This window comes from Zeus faber (assembly GCF_960531495.2).
Source record: "Zeus faber genome assembly, chromosome: 10".
Taxonomy (NCBI): domain Eukaryota; kingdom Metazoa; phylum Chordata; class Actinopteri; order Zeiformes; family Zeidae; genus Zeus; species Zeus faber.
Genome location: NC_137199.1, coordinates 19,043,324 through 19,063,188, shown reverse-complemented (window position 1 = coordinate 19,063,188; position 19,865 = coordinate 19,043,324). Strand labels below are relative to the sequence as shown.

Genomic DNA, 19,865 nt, shown 5'->3' with positions numbered 1-19,865 from the left:
CGCGTTCCCCGGAAACTCGGATATTCCGAGGGTTTGGCCACACTTGGGAGCTAAACGTGTTCTACCGCCTCTGTTCGGGCCGCCTGTAAATGTGTGTCTGCTGGAGCAACACGGCGTGCAACAGAGCGTGTGGCGACATTCCATAAAAACCCACGGAGTCGATGTGTCCAGGCGTCCTCCAAGTAAAATCCCGATTCACGGGCAACGTGACATGGCGGTGACGTCAGGTTTGTTATCTCGCCAAACACGCGGCCCCAAACTGCCCCGAAGCGTGTACGCAAAACGGAGGTGGCTATTTCCGAGTTTCGCTCTCCATGGAACGCAGCAGAATTCTGCAGATGATTAGCGGGACAGTTCATCAGATGAAATAGGATTGAATAAAATAGAATATAATTAATATAATATCATATAATATGACATATTATAATATATGATATACTATAATGTAATATATGATGTAATGCCATGTAATATAATATAATTTATACAATATAATGATATAATATATATATTATATGATATAATATATTTAATATAACATGATATAAAGTAATATATCATATCACATCCTAATCATTCGAGGGAATGGGACTTTTGGTACAAAGTCTCACGCTAAAACACAATGGAGTGCCATTTAAAATATAGCATACATAACATACCCACAGTCACTTTAAAAGTCAAGTTGAAGACAGCCTCTGAGCTTCCATCTTGTGATTTTGACGGTATTCAAAATCTTGTTTTAGTACTATCTCAACCTTTGTATTCAATTAGAACAAAATATTATAACCTGGGTTCACTTATTCCAATATGAATGCTCATGTTGCTCATGTTTTAATGTCTATGTTTTTTATTTGTGTGCTGGATTATTTTGGCCAGGGCCCTCTTGACCCTAGTTAAATTAAGGTTAACTACAAATAAATAAACCGATAAATAAATCATATACATAATAAATGACTTCTAACTACAGAACCCACATTCCAGCACAGTATTTTTTTAATCATATGCAAACTGCTATAGCCAATGGTAGAAAGGCCAAGGGTACTTTGTAGTGTATATAAACCTACAGTATATAAATGTACTTTATGAATTTATGTATTTTCAAAGAGCCCTCTTTTCCACGTATGTGTACACTAGTGAAGTAGGACAATACTCAAAGCATTTGTGATATTTCTATTTATTTTATTTTATTTATTTTGTCAGGGAGACAACAAAGGACTAAAAGCTAGTTTTAAATAATCACTATGGTTTTCAGGTGCAACATTTATATTTATATATATATATATATATATATATATATATATATATATATATATATTTTTTTTTTTTTTTTTTTTTTAATTTTTATATATATATATTTTATAGTGTAGCTGCATATCTCACAATGTTATCTCTTACAAACTGCATTTGACAAAATTTGTAACGAGTACTTTTTTCGCCTGTTAATTTGCCCCCCATGTGATTTTTGGCTGTATAGTGATTTTGTTTTGTTGTCTATGTTGATGTTTTTTCTTCCTCATTCTAATACCTCAGCTAGTCAAGGTGAACCAGGCCAGCTGAACTATGACTGACTCCTGTCTTAATACATGGCTGACAGAGCTTGCACAGTATTAGCAGAGTCCCTACTCACATACCCCCAAATCTCAAAAAGCACAAATATAACATTAGGGAGAACATGGAAAAGTAATGACAACTGACTTCCAGCAGGATTTTAGTTGTAAGTGACGAATGACGTTTAAACCTTGGTTTGGTTGGAAGGTTGGTTGTTGGTCGTCACAGGTTTTGTTTGAAAAGCTTGGCTGTGGGCGATAAGAAAGTCTGATATGCAGTTCTAGATTTTGGTGTGAACCCACTCAGTGTATCTTACATCCTGTATTGTTAAAAAAACAAAAAAAGATTTGGAAACGAGCAGCAGCATTAGAAACTAACAGCGGATCGGCTTCGAGGTGAAGTTATGTTTGTGTGATGTGTTTTTAACAGACCTGTCGTTTTCCCGGCACATGTAACGCCACTGTCAGATTCTCTAAGCGGGTTTATCTTCAATATACTTTATTGCTCTTAAAACATGAGTTAATTTGTACACAGACATAGGAAACACAGCGACGACAAGGTCATTGACAATAAATAAAGACAGGAATGAATAAGTGCACAGAAATAAACAATGGGTCAAGCAATGACGGTCCTTTTGTGTGAATGAAACAGACAAATCCACAAACTTTGGCAAAGCAACTGAACAATGAAAACCACAGAAAGTGTCTTTTTTTCCATCATGTTAAAAGGATCTGGTTCGGATGGGAGAACTCGCCTATTAATTAATTTATAAAAATAAACACGTCCCATGCTTTATACTCATAATATATCCTTTAAAATATATGTTTGCTATTAGTCTCTATGTTACATGACTACTATAAATAAATACCATACAGACTTGTGGTCGTCTTTTTAATTTTCTTTTTCTATTTCTTTTTACAAAATAGTGAAGAATTTGGATAAATAAGTGTTTAATCCTCTAAAAGTATTTCTCAGGCTCACAAATATCTGTCTCGGTATATATACATTTTCTAGTATAGAATAATACATCTCCATATAGAATATTCATTGCAAAACATTGTCACAGTATTAACACCATGGGCCTTCAATTTTGTGAATCCCCTTTACTTGAGAATTGGAAAATACTCTGTACAAACAGTATAGTCACTTTCAATCTAAAAGTTCTCTGCTAGTCGAGTGACAGCACAGGAGGGTGAAACATGCGGTAGAGTGGAGGGGGAGACAACATGGTGGAGATGGAAGGTGCCGGGGTTCACAGCGAAGGCGCGTTAACAGAGAGTCGCCCCCCGCAAAGATCACGCAACATGGGTTTTGGAAACAAGAAAAGCGGCGTGGCAGAGCTGAGTCCAAGCTTTCTTTTTTTTTTTTTTTTTTTCCAAAATTCCAAATGTGACTGAAAATACAAATCACAATCGGTGAAACAACAATAACAACAACAAAAAAAGTTTTTATATCTTGTCATCAAAAGTTGCGATATACACAAGTCACAGTTTCAAATTGGCACAAATACGAAGCAAACAATAAATGTCAGAACTAAGTTTGGTCTGATCCATTAAAGGGAAACTTGAATAAAAATAGTTTAAAAAATAAATAATTAAAAAATAATTATTTTCAACAAAAACGTGGCATCCATATTGTTATCAATATAGTCACTCTAAATGTTAACACGCTATCTAGGGGATGTTCTGTTACAATTTGACCCGAATGTCTGCCATTCTTTCATATTCAAAGCACTTAGTATGGGAATTTCTATATTCGTTTAATCTAATTAAATTTACAAAACACAGGGTTGGAGTTTTACCTTCCTAATTAAATTACATTTTAATAGACGACTAAATGGATTGCAGAGCACCTTTTAACAGTGTATCTAATGCTGCGTTCCATCTGCTTCGGAAGTCGGAGCTGGGAATGACGTCAACCCCGAGTTTCCTGCGTTCCAGTACAACAAGTTGAAAAACCAAGATGGACACCTCCTCTGTTGTGCTTGCTTTTTTAGAATACAGACGACCACAGTACAAATATGGGAGCGGAGAATGGAGCGCTCCTCTAGGGGTCCGTGAACATGTACATATTCATGCCCAAATAGCCAAAAAAAAAAAACCCAAATCATTGTGAACAACACAGCTGTGATACTAAAGCTTTTACCTCCAAATCCAAGATGGCCGCAGAGGGCGGCCATTTTGGGTTTGGAGGTTGCGGTTGGTGAAGGTCTTCCGACGTTCCGAGTCGGAAAGCTGACTTCAGGGGGTGTTCCAGTTGGAATTTCCGACTGGGAACTTGGAAATACCGACTTCCCAGATCAAATGGAACGCAGCATATCGATCCATCGCATGGTACGTTTGGCCAGCCGAAGCCGCTCTGATTCGGCTCTAAGTATGACACCATGACGAGACAAAAATAAGATTTCAAACAGGAACCAAGGGTGTTCGTTTTATTAAAATACATAGAAAACTACTTTGTGTGATTCTTAAATATTTGCTGCATTGCACAATGTGTAAGGGCACATAGAAAGCAAACGGTGTATCTGAAAACCTGAATAATAACAAAATACCCAACGAGACCTCTAATCTTTCACTTTCGGGTGGGGGGGATCAGTCACGTGAAAACTGCCGCTGAGGATCTAAGTGAAATTTCACCAGCAGCAAGACTAGAACGCACCAAATGAACACAGAAGAGTTTCACTTTAGAGCTAATATTGGGATACTGTGGAGAATTCTGGAGCATTTGCAAGCGACACTCCATTGGGAGCAGAGTGGCTAGTGATTGCTGATGGCGGTGCATGTGGTCAGTACTGGTATTCCTCCTTTTTTGTGAAGACAGCTGAGTGACCTTAACCAACCACGCTCAATACTATGCTGAGCTGATCATCACCTTGGGATTCTGCTACATCGTTGGCCCTAAGCAGGTGTGTTGTTTACTTTCTTTGCTTTCAACTGCTAGTGGGAGAATTTGTTTTTCGTCCGTCATAATTCAAACACTAGTCCTAAATAATCCTGCTAGTCTTCCAGAAGTATTACTTGTCAAGACTGAATGGTATCCAGGCTTGTGTTTCAGTACGCCGGTCAAAGTCAGCACAGCCAAGATAGATCTCCATTTTGTGATACAACAGTTAGAGAAGTCAACAAACATACACGTCACCATCTAACAAACCAACGCTTTGGACGGCTTAATTCACAGAAGTCGCTGCTAAATGAGCTCTCTGTTGTACGTTTGCCCGGAGCACACATTAATCTCTGACGACTTATTATCTATCATCTCTATAATTCTCTTAAATCAACTTTTTTCAAATGTCAATGTACGTTTTCACCTGTTTTCAGCACAAAATTGTATATTATTTGCTAAGAAGATACAACTGAAATATACATTACATAGAAAATATTATACCATATTCACTTTTGAAGAATGTCAATGTGAGGTGATTAGCCCTGTGTCCACCAGTCCTTAAATCCTTTGTGCATTACATTTTTATTATATTTTAAAACAAATAATCCACTCGGCTTCCACAGTGCTTGTAAACATGAAATGAAACAGCTGCATTGTGATTGTTACTAGGGATGGATCATTGCACGTTTTGTAAAAAATGTAAACAATAACAATAAGTGATGGAGATAATACCCACCTATACACTCAAGTTTTTTTCACTCCATCCTTTTCAGGTTTCTTTTTACTGGGTAGGCAGCGTTTTGATGGGACGGGTGAGGGAGCTCATGTTATTAGTGTTAGTGGAAACTTGAGGACTTATAGTCTTGGTTGGTAGGCTGCTTGAATGTCCCATTGACTCCTCTGCTGCGCGCAGAAGTAACGTATAGTTGATAGCCACTTCTTCAACTTTCCTCAGCAGCTGCAACCTCTGAGTTTCTGAACGCACGCCTCTGACTAGCTTGATAAAGGTCAGAGTTAGTTCACACAACACTTGGAAGCTGGCTGTTACAACAGCAAGCATTCGACTCGGGCTCTTCTCAACACTGGCCACCCGTCGACAGGACGCCCTGAACTCTTTAAAGCGCACTGCTAGCTCCTGCTTATATTCTGTGACTCGTGAGGGCTGAAGACGGGCCTCACCCTCTGCTTGGGGACTGTTAGCACACTGGCGCAGGATAGCTAACAACTCATTAGCATCCAGCTGGGCATTCAGAAAGCCATCAGGCAGGTTGAAAGTCTTGCCTTGTAGAGCCTGCACTCGTGCCAGGCTTCCCTCCAATGTACCACAAGCTCGTAGATCAATTTCCTGTGTTTGTGGCTCCTCCTCTTCCAGTTCCTCTTCCTCCCCACTGCAGTCCTCTGCATTTAGAACCTGGAGAGTTTTGCTGACTACAGGTAGGGTACGTGAGTCGAGCTGCATGCCCGGAAGGATCTGAAGGGGGATGGAATAGGAGAGCTCATCCTTCTCACTACTTTCATCTGCTGCCTCACACTTTCTATAGCAGAAACAGAATGAACAGCATTTCTCCCTTTCATCACTATCTTCACTGGGTATAGTAAGCACAACCTCCCCTGTTCCTCCTCTACTTTCACGTAGTAACTCCTCTCCTTGAATAAAGAACACTCCCTTTTTCCCCTTCCCCTCTGCTTGGTGAGACTGGGTGTGAACTGGTTCAACAGGGGTTGGAAGCCTCAGTCCTGTGGCCCTAACTCTTTCCATTTCTTTCTCCAGACTCTTGGCCTTTGGCTTCACTTCAGCATATACAGGTGTGCTAGTGCTGTTGTCCACCTCTCCAATGCTGTATCGCCTCTGAAGTTTCTTATATTGTGGGGCTCCCATGCAATCAGTTTGGGAGGCGCAGGTGGGCAAACAGGACCCCTTCTCTCCCCTGGGCTCTCTGGACTCGAGGCTTGTAGAGCGGATTCTAGTTGTCTTGATCTCTAAGGTTTGAGGTCTCCTTGTACTGCCTTGGGAGTGAGGCACTTTGGAGACTGTCGGAGGAGTCTTGGAGATATTATTTTCTCTGCCTCTTTGAGGTAATTCAGTAGTTGAGCCAACCGGTGTGTCAGGAAGACGCATCGCACGGCACATTCTCTTGCAGTCACAACTGCGTCGCTGCTCCCGAGAGATGCCTGGTGCCTTTAAGACAGGACTAGTGCGAAGTTGGCAGGAGCATGGTGTACCTGAGGGCACAGGTGAGGGTCCCTGGGGCAGATAATCTCCCTGGGATGACTTGGGCTTTAGCAGCTCCTCTAAGAATTCTAGCTCATACTGGCGAACCTTCTGTAACTGAGCTCGCCGTTCATCTGTCTCTCTCCGCATTCTGGCTGGGAAAGTGGCTGACAGGAGATTTCTGAAGCTAAGGAAAGGGGCATTACGGTGGGATTTGCCCTTAACACCACTCTGCTTCTTTGAGTCACCGGCTGGGAGTGTGGAGACCTTATCTACAGAAGAACTGGCATGTATGGGCTCATCCAAAATAGGTAAAGATTTTGAGGGAATCATTTGTTGCTCAGGGTGTGCTTTGCCCTGGGACCCATCAGTTATGCCCTCTGCTGCTTCTTTCCTTTCACATGCCTCTGTTTTTATAGGCATGTGAGGAGAGGGCTTTGTTTGGACTTGAGGGCTGGGTTTAGCCAAAGTTGTAGGGTCTGTTACACCCACTCGTACTGACATATCTTTGCTATTTGCCAGTTGGAGGCCTTTGGCCTGCAAACGTTCATCATCTGTGGGTGAGGAAGATTGAAATACCATCTTCTGAACTTGTGGATCTTTTAATCTAAGTTGAGGCCCGGTCTCCACTCGCACTGGGCATGTGCAGAAAAGATCATCGATTGGCAGAAGTTCTTTAGAGCTTGAAGGCTTCATGGTCTCACTAGAGGCAGTCTTGGCATCTTGGCACACGTTTTTTGGGGATGTCTTGATGGACGCAGTTCTGTCCACAGGCAAGCGGATAGGTAAGGCTTTGTTGGTGGAGTCAGTACTAGCAAGTGCAGTTGCTTTCCCCTTGATGCTTTCGGAAAAGTTTTTGCTCAGTTTTTCTACTGAGGAATTAAATGACTTCTGATCTTTACTGCCTTGGGATGTTGATGATATATCAGACACTCTAAGTTCTCCAGGTGACTTAAGAGATGGGTCATTTCCTTTGATCAATTCCAGTTTTGCTTTCAGCTCTGTCTTCTGCTCACTCACAATAGGTTCTTGAATGTTTTTCTGCTCGCCAACAACACTGAGTTTTGGGGTTTCTTGACTGGGGTTGACTTTCAGAGGAACAGTCTTGCTGAGAATCACTTGTTTCGGAGGACAGCCCGTACGAATCTGACCCACAGAGAAGGCCCCAGTCCCTATTGTCTGAGCAGTACAGCCAGGAATAGCCAGGGGGAAGTCGCGGCGGCAGAAGATGCGTTCTTTGTTGATGTGATGGGCCAGGAGGTAGGCCTGGTTCTGGTGCTGCTTCATTGCTGATACCATCTCAGAGACATCAGTTAACTCTGAGGAGTTGGTCTCATGGCCTGAGTCCAATGACGACTCAGGTGTAATGGCGGCTAAAACAATCAGCCCTGAGGTGGAGACAAGCACAGCACACTGTTAGGATAATCAAGAAACAAATAACTACAATTAAAACACCATGTTTATAAGTTCTAAAATTCATAATCTTCATAATCATCTTAATGTTTATATAAAAACAAAAATCCAAATGCAAACTATACCATATAAAATTAAAGCCTCATAGAAAACAATTTTCAATGTAAAGAAAAGCAAATATAATTTCATTATATTAATATTACTGTTCCATCTATGAGTAAAATAACGGCCATGGCATGACTCAGTCTGTTGACCTGCAGTCTGTGCTGGCTGTTGGGGGTGATGGGGATAGTCTTCGGAAGCTGCCAAAGCCTCAAGGGCTTGCAAGGTTGACACTAGAGCATCATCAAGCTCCTGGGCATGATCTCGCACTGTTCTTGTGGCCACGTTATCAATCAGTGTAACAGGCACATCCTCCTTGGCATTGGTCACCTTCCCAGAAGAAGCCCCTGAATTGGCACTGGTTCTACTCTTTCTTCCTCTTTTATTGTCGTCTTCATCTGAACTGTTATCCCTGAACCCTGGTGGTGGTGCAGCAATAGCAGGTGGTGGTGGTCGCAGCCTCCCTCTGCCATTATCTCCCTCCTCTTCATCCTCCTCTTCATTCCCAGGAGGAGGTATGGCCATGAGGTCCACAGCGCCCCCATCTCGGGAGGCACAGGCAGAGGAACAATGCTTCCCAGAACTACCACTGCCATTTACTACCAGTGATAGACCCTCTGCCCTTAGCCTGGCTTTACATGAGTCACAGAAGTACCGTGGGTTTTTCTGGGATTTACCCAATGTTTGAGCTCGGTTTCTGAAACCTGAATTATCTACTGTGACGTTGTCTACAGCTCCAGCAATTTCCTCTGTGCTCTGCAGGGTGGGGTCTGACTTGGTGCGCGGCCGCCCAGGCGGCTCCTGTGAAATTAAGTTCTCATTAATGTCAAGTTCAGCTTCTGCCTGTGTTTGAAGCTCCTGGAGTTGCTGCTGTTCTTGCAGGTGGATATGGCACAGGCCTAGGTGCTGAGGCTCTGCGGGAACAAGGGCCCTCGATGACCCTGGATCCCTGTGGGAACCTTCTCTTTCTTCTCCTCGCCGCCCTCCACTTGACGAGCTTGAGGCCGTGGAACGTGGATGGGCATGGTGAGAGCCTCTGTAATCTGAGAATAGAAGTATCAGAACATTTGAGACTTTGAGGAGATATGAACTACTGGGGATAAAGTAGATCCAGATGGGAAATCAGAGACGGTGGCTGGTGGTCACATGAGGGATTTTTCTTATTTCAGAGATGGAGGCCGATGGTTGAACTTTTGTTTGAGGTTGCAGGATTAGACTCAGGTGAAATGTGATGAGATACGATGATGGCTCCTCGTTTAGGTGGACTGCAGGTACATGGGCAGCAGATGAGAGACGAATGCAACATGCTTGAACACTACTACTGCGTACATATATTGGAAAATACTATGCATGGCCATATTCCATAATGTTACCATGTCTTCGAAAAGGAAAAGGGCATACAGTCTCCCCCCCATGAGTCAAGGTGGAGATGAGAGGAGAGACAGCAGAGGACACTATGGGATGGTGATTCCAGGATAATCTACAGCTGTTAATAGATTTTACTCCAGGTACAGATGGAAAAGCGGGTTAATGTCCACGCAGACTAAACATACAAAGAAAGTTGCCATGTACTGTCTGACTAGCAATGTTGGACACAATAATTTTGTGTCTCCACAGTCATTTTTTACAAATTTTCACTTATTGCATATTGATTATATGGTGATTGTTATTTAATCAATTTGTGCAAGACAAGCATAGCTGATGGAGGGGTATAGGATGGAGCTTTGTACATACCTGCCTTGGTCAAATGAGACTGACCAGGTGTCCGGAAGTAGATGGTCCTTTTGGGGTCCACAAACAGCTTGTAGTAGCCAGAGATAAGGCATGCAAAGTTACTGGCATCAGGCCATTCCATAAGCAGGACCAGAGGCTGCGGGGGGTTGCAGGGAGGGGAATTAGGAGACTATTTAGGGGACAGGCAATAAGCATTGCCTGTTCATATTGTCATAACACACATGTTGAAATGAAATTTTATATTATAGTATTAGATAATAAATGTGTTTTATCTTGTGTTTTATCTTAATTGTTTTTGTATTCAAGGATATTTCAATTCTTGAATGTGTTGTGATACCTTAGCTTCATGGATGGTCACCTCAACCCGAGCCACGCCTTGGTTCTCTCGATACAGCTGGACCTTTGAGACACGGCTGAACTCGGTCAGCACTGTGGTGAGGTTGTTTTTCAGGTCAATCACATGACTAATACCATGTCGAGGACCCACCAACAGAGTGGTGGCAGATTCCTTTTCATCCTGTGAGAAGAACGCAAGAGATTTCTTCGATAGGAAGCACCCCAATCAGTTTGACAGATAATTAATGAAAAAAAGTTATTCTACATCAAGATCAAACGGTATTTACCAGCCCAACAGTGTGGAACAGCAATCCACCAAAAGGTGGGAGGTCATTGAGAACACGCATGTACTGCAGCTTTCCTTGCAGAGGAGGGACCTATAGGTGGGGGGTGAGTATTGCGTGCCTTAATAAGTGGACATCTTCTGCAATACTTCTAATCTCCATCTGGAGGCACCATTGAGCTACTTCTACAGCTGCAGGAATCTTATGAAACAATCACCATACAAATTGTGGGAATGCCCTAAGATAATGTTAGACTATGGCCTTGATATGCTGGTACAGTATAATCTAATACTGTACTATCCCAATGTGTTACTATCTACATTTCTGTTCTTTTCATATGAATAGCATATTGGAAATTTAGCAAATTTTTTCACAGGCCGGCAATTAGGGCTCAGCTGTAGTAACAAGACTGCACCTTGTTGCCTGATGGTGGTGGATGCTGGTAGGTCTTCAGCAGCTGAGAAAGGGTCTTACAAACATTCTTCTCCTTGACCGTTGGCAACAGTGTGAGGGGAAGAAAGGGCTCCAGGCCCCACTCCTTCCTGAAACGGAGAGAAACGAAACGCAAAAAGAAGAAGTCAGAAAGAACAAACTTGAATTGGTAAATTAGAGATTGCAGAACTGACTGGCAGAGGAATCTCATCAACATCCCTTGGGGGGATGACACCTTAAATCCTCCCCCCTCCCGGCTTGGCAAGGCCACCCTATGAATATCACATCAACAACAATGGATCTGTTCTGCCTCTCTGGATGTGACAGCGGGAGCTAATTAGCTGCTAGGTTGAGGTGCTGATGACTTCATCACGGTATTATGTACATAGATGTAATTTCGCAAAGCAATGGGTTTCTTTGTCTCATTACAACATTGGAAATACTAATCCTGAGCAATTAAAAAAAACAAAACCTAGCGGAAGTAATTATAAATCATTGGGATTCTATTTAATGGACAAACTTTTCTATGCAACCCAACGAGAGCAGAGAGCAGAAATTGTTGAGCAGAAAGTGACGGTAGTTAGTGACGACTTACTCCACATGCTTGAGGGAAATCTTTTGATTGGGCCGAGCTGAGGTCACAGTGATGTAGATATGGAGAGCGGCCAATCGCATTGTGATGTCCGATTTCCAGTCCATGCCGAAGCGTTCCTTGATGACGTCATTGCGACTCTGTGGGGACACCGCAGCATGTTATGTTATCGTGTATTTACGTAGTTGATCGGAATCACAAGTCTCGAAGTTAGTACTTCATTGGTCAATCTGCCCAATCCAAATTGATGGCACTGTTGGGAGTGCTGTACTGTAGAAAAAACTGTAGAAGTAGTTTCTTTGGAAAGCACACAACAGACTAAAAGCCATTGATTTCAGACGCTTCTTTGGGGGTTAGGCGTCGTCCCGCCTCGCCACCCAAATCAGATCAAGAAGAAAAACATTTTGGAATGAAGGCGGTGAATTAGATCTAGCCACCCGGGGGAGCTCCTAATCCCGACTGGCACACCCTCTGTATTACAAGCAGGTTCACTGTCAGCGTTGCGAGGTCACGGATTTGAAAGGGGTGACGTGTTTCGGACACCGCCGTTAAATCCGGCGCGTCACCTGTATGTAGAGGTACTCGAACGCAGCGGGGTCCCTCCTCAGTAGGTCTGCCGGATCCTTCGGGAAGAAGCAGATGCGGAACAGACACTTCATCCCCTGGAAATAGGTCCTGTGCACCACCTAAGACCAACACAGGGAAGGAATGTACGCTGAGCAAATGTCGAATCCGAAGCTCTTAATTTGGAACACCAAAAGGACGTATTCATATGCGTTCGTTGACATTTCCTTCCAATTTTAATACATCTGGATGTTACAGGGCCCTTATTGCATTTGGTTCGGTCCGTGCTTTCCATGCGTACGTGTGACAGAGGCTGGTTCTCCTGCAGCAGATGCAACCTCTGGTTCTGCTCCAGACCACCCGACTCCAGCACAAGGGCAAAGTGCTCGATGTAGCGCAGGGAGAGGCGGTCCTGCAGGGAGGAAATCACATCCTGGAGAGAGAGAGAGAGAGAGAGAGAGAGAGAGAGAGAGAGAGAGAGAGAGAGAGAGAGAGAGAGAGAGAGAGAGAGAGAGAGAGAGAGAGAGAGAGAGAGAGAGAGAGAGAGAGAGAGAGAGAGAGAGAGAGAGAGAGAGAGAGAGAGAGAGAGAGAGAGAGAGAGAGAGAGAGAAAAAAAAGAGGGTTAAAGTAAGGGTGGCGTAAGAGATAGAGAGAGAGGTGGGCTGGATGTGGGATTTGTGTTGGTCGTATGTTACTAGCGCTGGAATGTTGTCGTCTCTTTATTCACCGCATGTTATATTTGGACGAAGAGGGAGCGAATGAAGTTCAGACTGCAGTCCCTTCTTCCCCCAATAACGGACCGGTGTCATCCACAGCGATAGGAGGATCCCATCCGCTGAGTGAGGGTTATTTCGAGGACTCAAATGAAATTAATTCCTCTATCTGGTGTGCCGGATGCTGAGCACAGAAGGATACTTTGAAATTTGCTTTCCACATCCTGCCTCCGGCCGCACCTGAAGATCGGAGGCGGGGCGGGGGGGGGGGGGGGGGGGGGGTGGTCCAGCGAGTTCACGAGTTTGGAGAATCCCAGATATATTTACGGAGCGAAATGGGATGTAACTGTGGCTGATGCATTCCATTTGTGTACAGTAGCTACACTAGGTGAATCATTTTCTCTTTGTGAGCAATCAAATGACTCGAGTGACGGACGCTTGGCGGCGCCCCTTGGGACCACCGCACCTAGGAAACCGGAATGTTGTTTTGACGGCATTCCCCAAAAGGGTTCACATCAAATCCAGCCTATGAGACACCAAAGAGACGTCGTTCTAGAGATCCACATATTACTATATCACATTATATTACACAAAAACACCATTATATGAGGTTGACAAATCAAAGCTACCCTTCTTTACCCTTTGTACCACTCCGTTTCTCTCTCGCTCTCTCCACCAGGAGCAGAGCAAAGATTCCCCAAATCTAATAGAGCTCTTTAATGAGTCTGCTCAGAGATGTCGGTCTGCCGGGGAGGCTGCCACGGAGATAGTAATGGCCTTTCTCTGTCTGTGATTTCTCCCCCTCTCTATTGTCTTACGCCATTACGAATAAGTAATAGCTTTTAAATTCTGGAAAATGGAAGCTTCTCGCAGAAAACAGCGGACGGCTGACGCAGTTTCCTTTTCCAGTCTGTCACACATGCACGCACGCACGCGCACACACGCATGCACACACACACGCATGCACACACACACACACACACACACACACACACACACACACACACACACACAACTTCAACGTTCTTTCTGATGACGAGTACGTACCCGAACAGTGGTACGGCTGTCAAAGGTAAAGGACTTGATCTGTCCATTCTCCAGGAACACCTTCAACACATTTGGTATGAGTAGCAAGGAGTCGTCCTTGAGCATTATCTGAAAGAGATGAAATAACGGAAGTCCAGGAGAAAAAAACACATAGAATCATCCTGTTGCTGAGGGGTTCGGGTTCAGTGAGAGTTGATGAGAGTCGAACGAGAATTAAAGCAAATGCATGCAGTCTCGCAGGATCGCTGGATTTATCATGACCACAGGTCTCCAGCTGAAAGGCTAAAACGCCGACCGTGTTTTTCAACGGGAGCTACTTTTCCTGGCCTCTCCAGCTCCAGCTTTTCCCAATTGCCCTCACACCCCCAATTTTGGATGTAGGCGCGGCACCAAAACAATCACCAAAATGTTGACAAAAAATTTGTCACACTTGCGCTGCATAGCGACCTTGTCTGTAAATAGGCAAGGTCATTCAGGACACACATTCAGTCTTGAATTAGTGTTGACTTCCCTTCTCCCCAGTTTGCAGATCGGTTGCATTTGGCCTTTTACCGTAACGCAGCGTGGCGTTACGGTATGTCAAACTCCTAACGCGAACACAGCCGACTTTGACCCAAACAGCTTGCTTTTGACGATGACAGTCTTACGACGCAATCTACTTCAATTCTCCACTCCATCCGTTTGTTGGGACCTACTTTGGATGCCGGGGGAGCAGTCATGCTTGTGAATCATCATGGATATTCTTGCCATGCAGATAATAAAGATCACTATGTCCACATTAGATGCCAGGCATCTGTTCATTGTTGACTTTGAAATGAAGGGGATGTGCAAATGTGCCAGGGGAGCGTGCAGGCTGACGGGTTGCCTAACGGGGCTTCTGGTATAGAGCTTGAGGCTGCGGTACAAAAAGAGGGGACCTGGCGAACGGGTGTTTGTATTTCAAGCAACACAAGCCAGTGCCTTTCCCTTTGAGCGCCATCCCAGGGTTATCTGAGGGAGACACCGGCGCTCCGCGATATGTAGAGAAATATGGTTTTGAAAGGAAAACCCAACCCCCGCCCCCGCTTAGTCAATAAATGTCAGAGTGCAGACTCGTGGCTTGTGACGATAAGCAAGTGGTAAAGCAATCAGTCTGGTAGTGCGGCTTCCGCTTCGGCAGGAGACTCGTCAGCGTGATTAAAGGTTTTTTCCCGGGCCTTGTGAGTGTCGCAGCGTCTGATCCTCGCCATTTTTTTTTACTTCCCGTCACATTTCCACCTGAAGCTCTGATCGACAAGATTAGCAAAGCTTTGGCTGCAGATAACAGCAACGGTATACACAGAGAGGAAGTTCAAGCGGTCTTATTTTAGACTGTGTATTATCCCGGAGTATGGCGACATCCCCCAGACAATCTGTGGCATTAAAATGTGTGGTTCTGCATTGACCGGCGGCCGAGTGTGGGGATAACGTCGGCGTAAATGATGATGAGTCGGTCGCTGGCTTCACGGCTCCCTGTTGGCCGTCGCCGTGGATAAGCAGAGATCTGGTGCTACGTGGGAATGTTTCTGTGCTTCTCTTCTGACTTTGAAAACGTAAAGAATGACAAAAGAGCAAATCTGGCCGGCTTTGATCTCGTTCACCGGCGGTGCCTCATTTTGTCATCGTATGCTATAGGCCTTATTCACACAGGGCCAAAGCTACAATTGTTCAGTGTACAGTGTGTGTATATTGCTATTCCAACCATAAATTGCTATGGTTGGAAAAGATCGGAGAAGTAATTCATAAATGACGAAGATGTCACTTTGTATTATAAGCTCACTCATTTGCCTTGCACGGCCAGCAGGAGGCACTCTCCCTCGCAGCCAGACAAGATCGGCGCTCCATCGCCAAAAAAAAAAAAAAAAGACATTTTAGTAATTCTAGTTTAAAATGTAGTAGTACCCCAAAATGTGTAATGTCTTCCAACATACTGAGAGGTGATTGTTGGACGACGAGTCAATTCAGAAAGCAATTTACTCTCCTGAAGATAAGTTGCCAGACCTCAGACAGATAAACCCCATCGCAGGCTGCGGAATAATAATAGGATATGCACGGAGCTCAGACTGGGGCCTGAGCAACCATTGATCTGACAAGAGCAACGTGCAGCGTTGGGATGAGGAAGACGGCGATGGGGAGGGGATAAGAGCGCGCACGGAAAGTTTCGACTTACTGAGTCTGGATCGCTGATGGACACTTGCTCGGAGAAGCGCACTTTCGGCGGGTTGGTTCGCAGTCGGGCCTTTTTGGCTGCACTGATGAAGGCAGACTTAGGTGACTGGGAAATAGAGAGAGAGAGAGAGAGAGAGAGAAAGTGAGAGAGAGAGAAAGAGAGAGAGAGAGCAGAATTAATTTACAGCGAAAAGGTGGAATTCACAAACCGTGTTGTTCACACACACACACACATACACGCACACACGCACACACGTACACACGTGCGCACGCACACACACACACACACACACACACACACAAATACATATAGATTCTACAGTACATACAGATAGCGATAAAGACATTTTGATGTGCTAATATTAATCTAACTAGTCTGTCTGTCTGTCTGCCTGTTCTACCTGTCTGTCCTTTGAGTATCTCGATATCCGATCTACTTCACACTTGGTGGGTGCATCGCTGGGCTTCCAAGGACGTGCAGTGTCGAATTTGGTGCAATTTGGACACACGACCATACATATATGTGCATACATTTATTAATACATGTGCCATACATGTATTAATAAACTTTCAATAAACAGGAACCTGTGGGGGGGCTTCAGGGCTCTGCAACGGAGTCACAAATAATGTTTTGAACGGGCACTCTAAGGACGCACTCATTGCCATTTTACCAAACTGTACCATTCACATGTCTTAGAAAGTCATTTTTAACGGGTATGCACTAGTCCTCTTAACTATAAAGGGAGGAATCTCTGTCTGTCTGTCTGTCTGTCTACCCATCTGTATACCTACTTCACACATAGCGGGCGTATCGCTGGGGACCCAAAGACGTGCAATGTCCAATTTGGTGCAATTTGGACATTGGACGTTATAATAATAATAAACTTTCAATATACAGCGAGCCGGTAGGGAGCAGGGCTTCAGGGCTCTGCGACTGAGTCACAAAGAGTGTCTTCCCTCGGTGTAGGACTTGCAGTTTCATCTTCTGTTGTGGAACACAGGACTGAACCGTGGACAAATGTCTTATGAAATGAAAATCTTACATTTTGACTTGAATACAAATCTTTCTCTAGCTCACTCTCGCTCTCTCCACATATAAATAGTGTATATATAGTGTGTTTATATATATATATATATATATATAAATATAACATTGTGTATATGTGTGCCTGTGTGTGTGTGTGTGTATATATATATATATATATATATATATATATATATTTTATACTATAAAAAGGATGAGGAAAGAAGCAAAGAAAGACAAAGAGAGAGGGGTTAGCAGTGGAATACAGAAAGGCCCATTTCATTATACCTGATGGGGCTGCAGCACAGTGAGAACTATAGAGTCTTTGCAGCGTCTGTGGAAAGAGAGGGAGCAGAAGAGTGGAGTGGGTTAGATAACGCCATGGAGGCCTGTGGTATTTGGAGAGGCTCTCCTGTTTTTATCTTTACCATTGCCTCACTGTCCTTCACGACTGACTCATCCGCGGCCGTGTGATGTAACACATAATCGCCAATACACAAGCAGCTCCTTCCTCATTGATCCTCCTTTTTTTTTTTTTTACCTACCCCCATCCCTCCTCCACCTTATACCTGCCCTATCCCTGCTCTACCCCCTCCCTGGCCTGAAGGCCCCCCTCTACACCTAGCCTCCCTCTGGGGACAGTAAAGGATGTTACCTTACAAGGTCTATGACTCTCTCCCGGGGCGCGTCGCTCACCAGCTCCTCGTTAATGGCCAGGATCTGGTCTCCAGGGAGAAGTTTGCCAATGGAGGGGCCGTCTGAGTTGCGGGGACGGAGGGATGGACGAGGAACGACAATCGAGAAAAAAAAGGCCAAACCCAAGAGAACAGTTGTTACGTTTGAGTCATCACAGGAAAGAAATGACCCATGTTGAAGTGCAGTCATTCAATGCAATTAAATTCAATTAAATTCAATTAAATTCTAATTCGCTTTGTTCGCATGACAAGCATTCTTCCATTGCCAAAGCATGACAAGACATAACAATTATAACTATTATGTTACACAACATGTAGGAAAAGACAAAACTAAAACTGTGAAAAAATGGTGAACACTGCACATCATGGTGTGCCTCCTTTTCTGACAGGCTGCGATGTATTTACCTTCCACAATTGAGCCTTCTGCCTTTTGTCCTAAAATGTAGGACCATGCTTGGCTCGTATTTCAATTCATTAGAATCTTTTAATTACATTTTTTTATTAAATTGTTGTAATCATCTCTGATGTCTTGATATTAGTGGCAGCTTGTGAGGAAGTGCAAGTTCTGTCTCCACGTCTCCTCGGCTGTAGCGAGAGCGCCGGGTCGGGCGGCGGCCGTGGGGTCGGGTGGCGGCCGCTGGGCGGGGCGGCGGCTGCCCCTTTTCCACGGTCAGACTGCTCACCGAGTCTCTACATCGTCATGGATCTTCTTCATTTTTTGTCAGTCGCCATGGTCAGATCCTCCACAGTGGTGTACTGTCTCTCTCACAGTCAGTCAAGACCTTAACACACACACACACACATACACACACACACACACACACACACACACACACTGACCAGCGGACACGGAGCGTACAATGACCGGCCTCTGGCTGCCTGCGATGAACCCGAAACCTTGCGTGGGGTGGCGCTGGATGGTGACCCGTCGAGCCGAGGCAGAAGTCAGGCTGCCATTGTCCATGCCATCCTGGCTCTCTTCTAACATCGCAGAGCTGCACACACACACACACGCACACACGCACGCACACACACACACACACACACACACACACACACACACACACACACACACACACACACACACACAGAAAGGATGGCATCGAACGTTTCAATTTTACGTCCAAAGTGGATCTGCCCTGCCGGGAATCTAAACGGGGTCGTTACCTTTTTATATTTCTATCTATTGTTGAGCAATCTTCACAAATCTCTTTTTGTCTTCCAAGTTAGAACATCTGGGGCCCACGCAGCGCATCGTCGTGTTTGTCCAAATTAATGACTCAAATCCTCCGTGACAGACACATTGTGTCATACTGTTGCCGGCGAAGACAATTAACAAATTCATAATCCGTTCCGTAAAGATGATAGAAGTGATAATATCGAGTTGTTATTTGGACAAAAATAGGATGTGATGAAATGTCATTGTTGCTGAAAAGAATCCCTTGCAGGACTGCGCGCGTTTGCGTTTTGTTGTTCACGCTCGTTTTCTCTTGCAAAGTCATGGCGCGGCGCACGCTTTTTGATCATTCCAAAACAATTAACCTTGTTCGAAAACACAAATATCATTTTTTCCCCCTACGCTCACGTTTAACTGGCCGCGGGCAAGCTGACGGCTTCAAGCCACTTTGAAAAGGCCACGGGAATGACTTGTGTTGATGTGCCGTCCACTCTCCATGACTGGGTAGTCAAATAAGCTGTTAATCACTCGCTTCCCGTTGTCGAAATTCGCTGTTGCAAACTGCGCGGTCAAAAACAGCGCCACGTTTCCGATCGTCAGGATCTGATCACGCAAAGTCTCTACACAGTTTGACCTTGTATGTATGTATATGTATGTGACAAATAAAAATCTTGAATCTTGAATCTTGAATCTTGAATCTTTGTGTTCCCTACGCGCGTGTCCCGGCTCGGGGGCCGCGTACCTGTCGCATGCGTTTGTGTGTCCATCCCGGACATTGGCCATGCCCTGAGAGGACGGAAGATCATTGGGCAGGACCAGACTGCGAAGGCTGCTCTCTGTTTCCCAACCATTCACCTGGGGGGGGGGGGGAGACAGAGACAGAGAGAGAGAGAGAGAGAGAGAGAGATTAATAATCTAGTTG

The 19,865-nt window shown here is 44.5% G+C and overlaps 1 protein-coding gene across 1 annotated transcript; it reads right to left on the bottom strand.

Annotated features, from left to right (window-relative positions):
• Window positions 1-5,212: 5,212 nt before the first annotated feature.
• Window positions 5,213-19,735, bottom strand: frmpd3 (FERM and PDZ domain containing 3; the record flags this gene model as incomplete). Its single annotated transcript, XM_080008407.1, has 15 exons — window positions 19,686-19,735; window positions 18,607-18,761; window positions 17,727-17,829; window positions 17,360-17,405; window positions 16,049-16,153; window positions 13,861-13,968; window positions 12,402-12,533; window positions 12,103-12,222; window positions 11,540-11,676; window positions 10,928-11,054; window positions 10,516-10,605; window positions 10,230-10,409; window positions 9,893-10,028; window positions 8,311-9,201; window positions 5,213-8,031 (listed from the first exon to the last, which is right to left on the bottom strand). The coding sequence occupies exons 1-15, from the start codon at window positions 19,724-19,726 to the stop codon at window positions 5,213-5,215; spliced, it is 5,190 nt and encodes a 1,729-aa protein (XP_079864533.1). The 5' UTR covers window positions 19,727-19,735.
• Window positions 19,736-19,865: the final 130 nt, after the last annotated feature.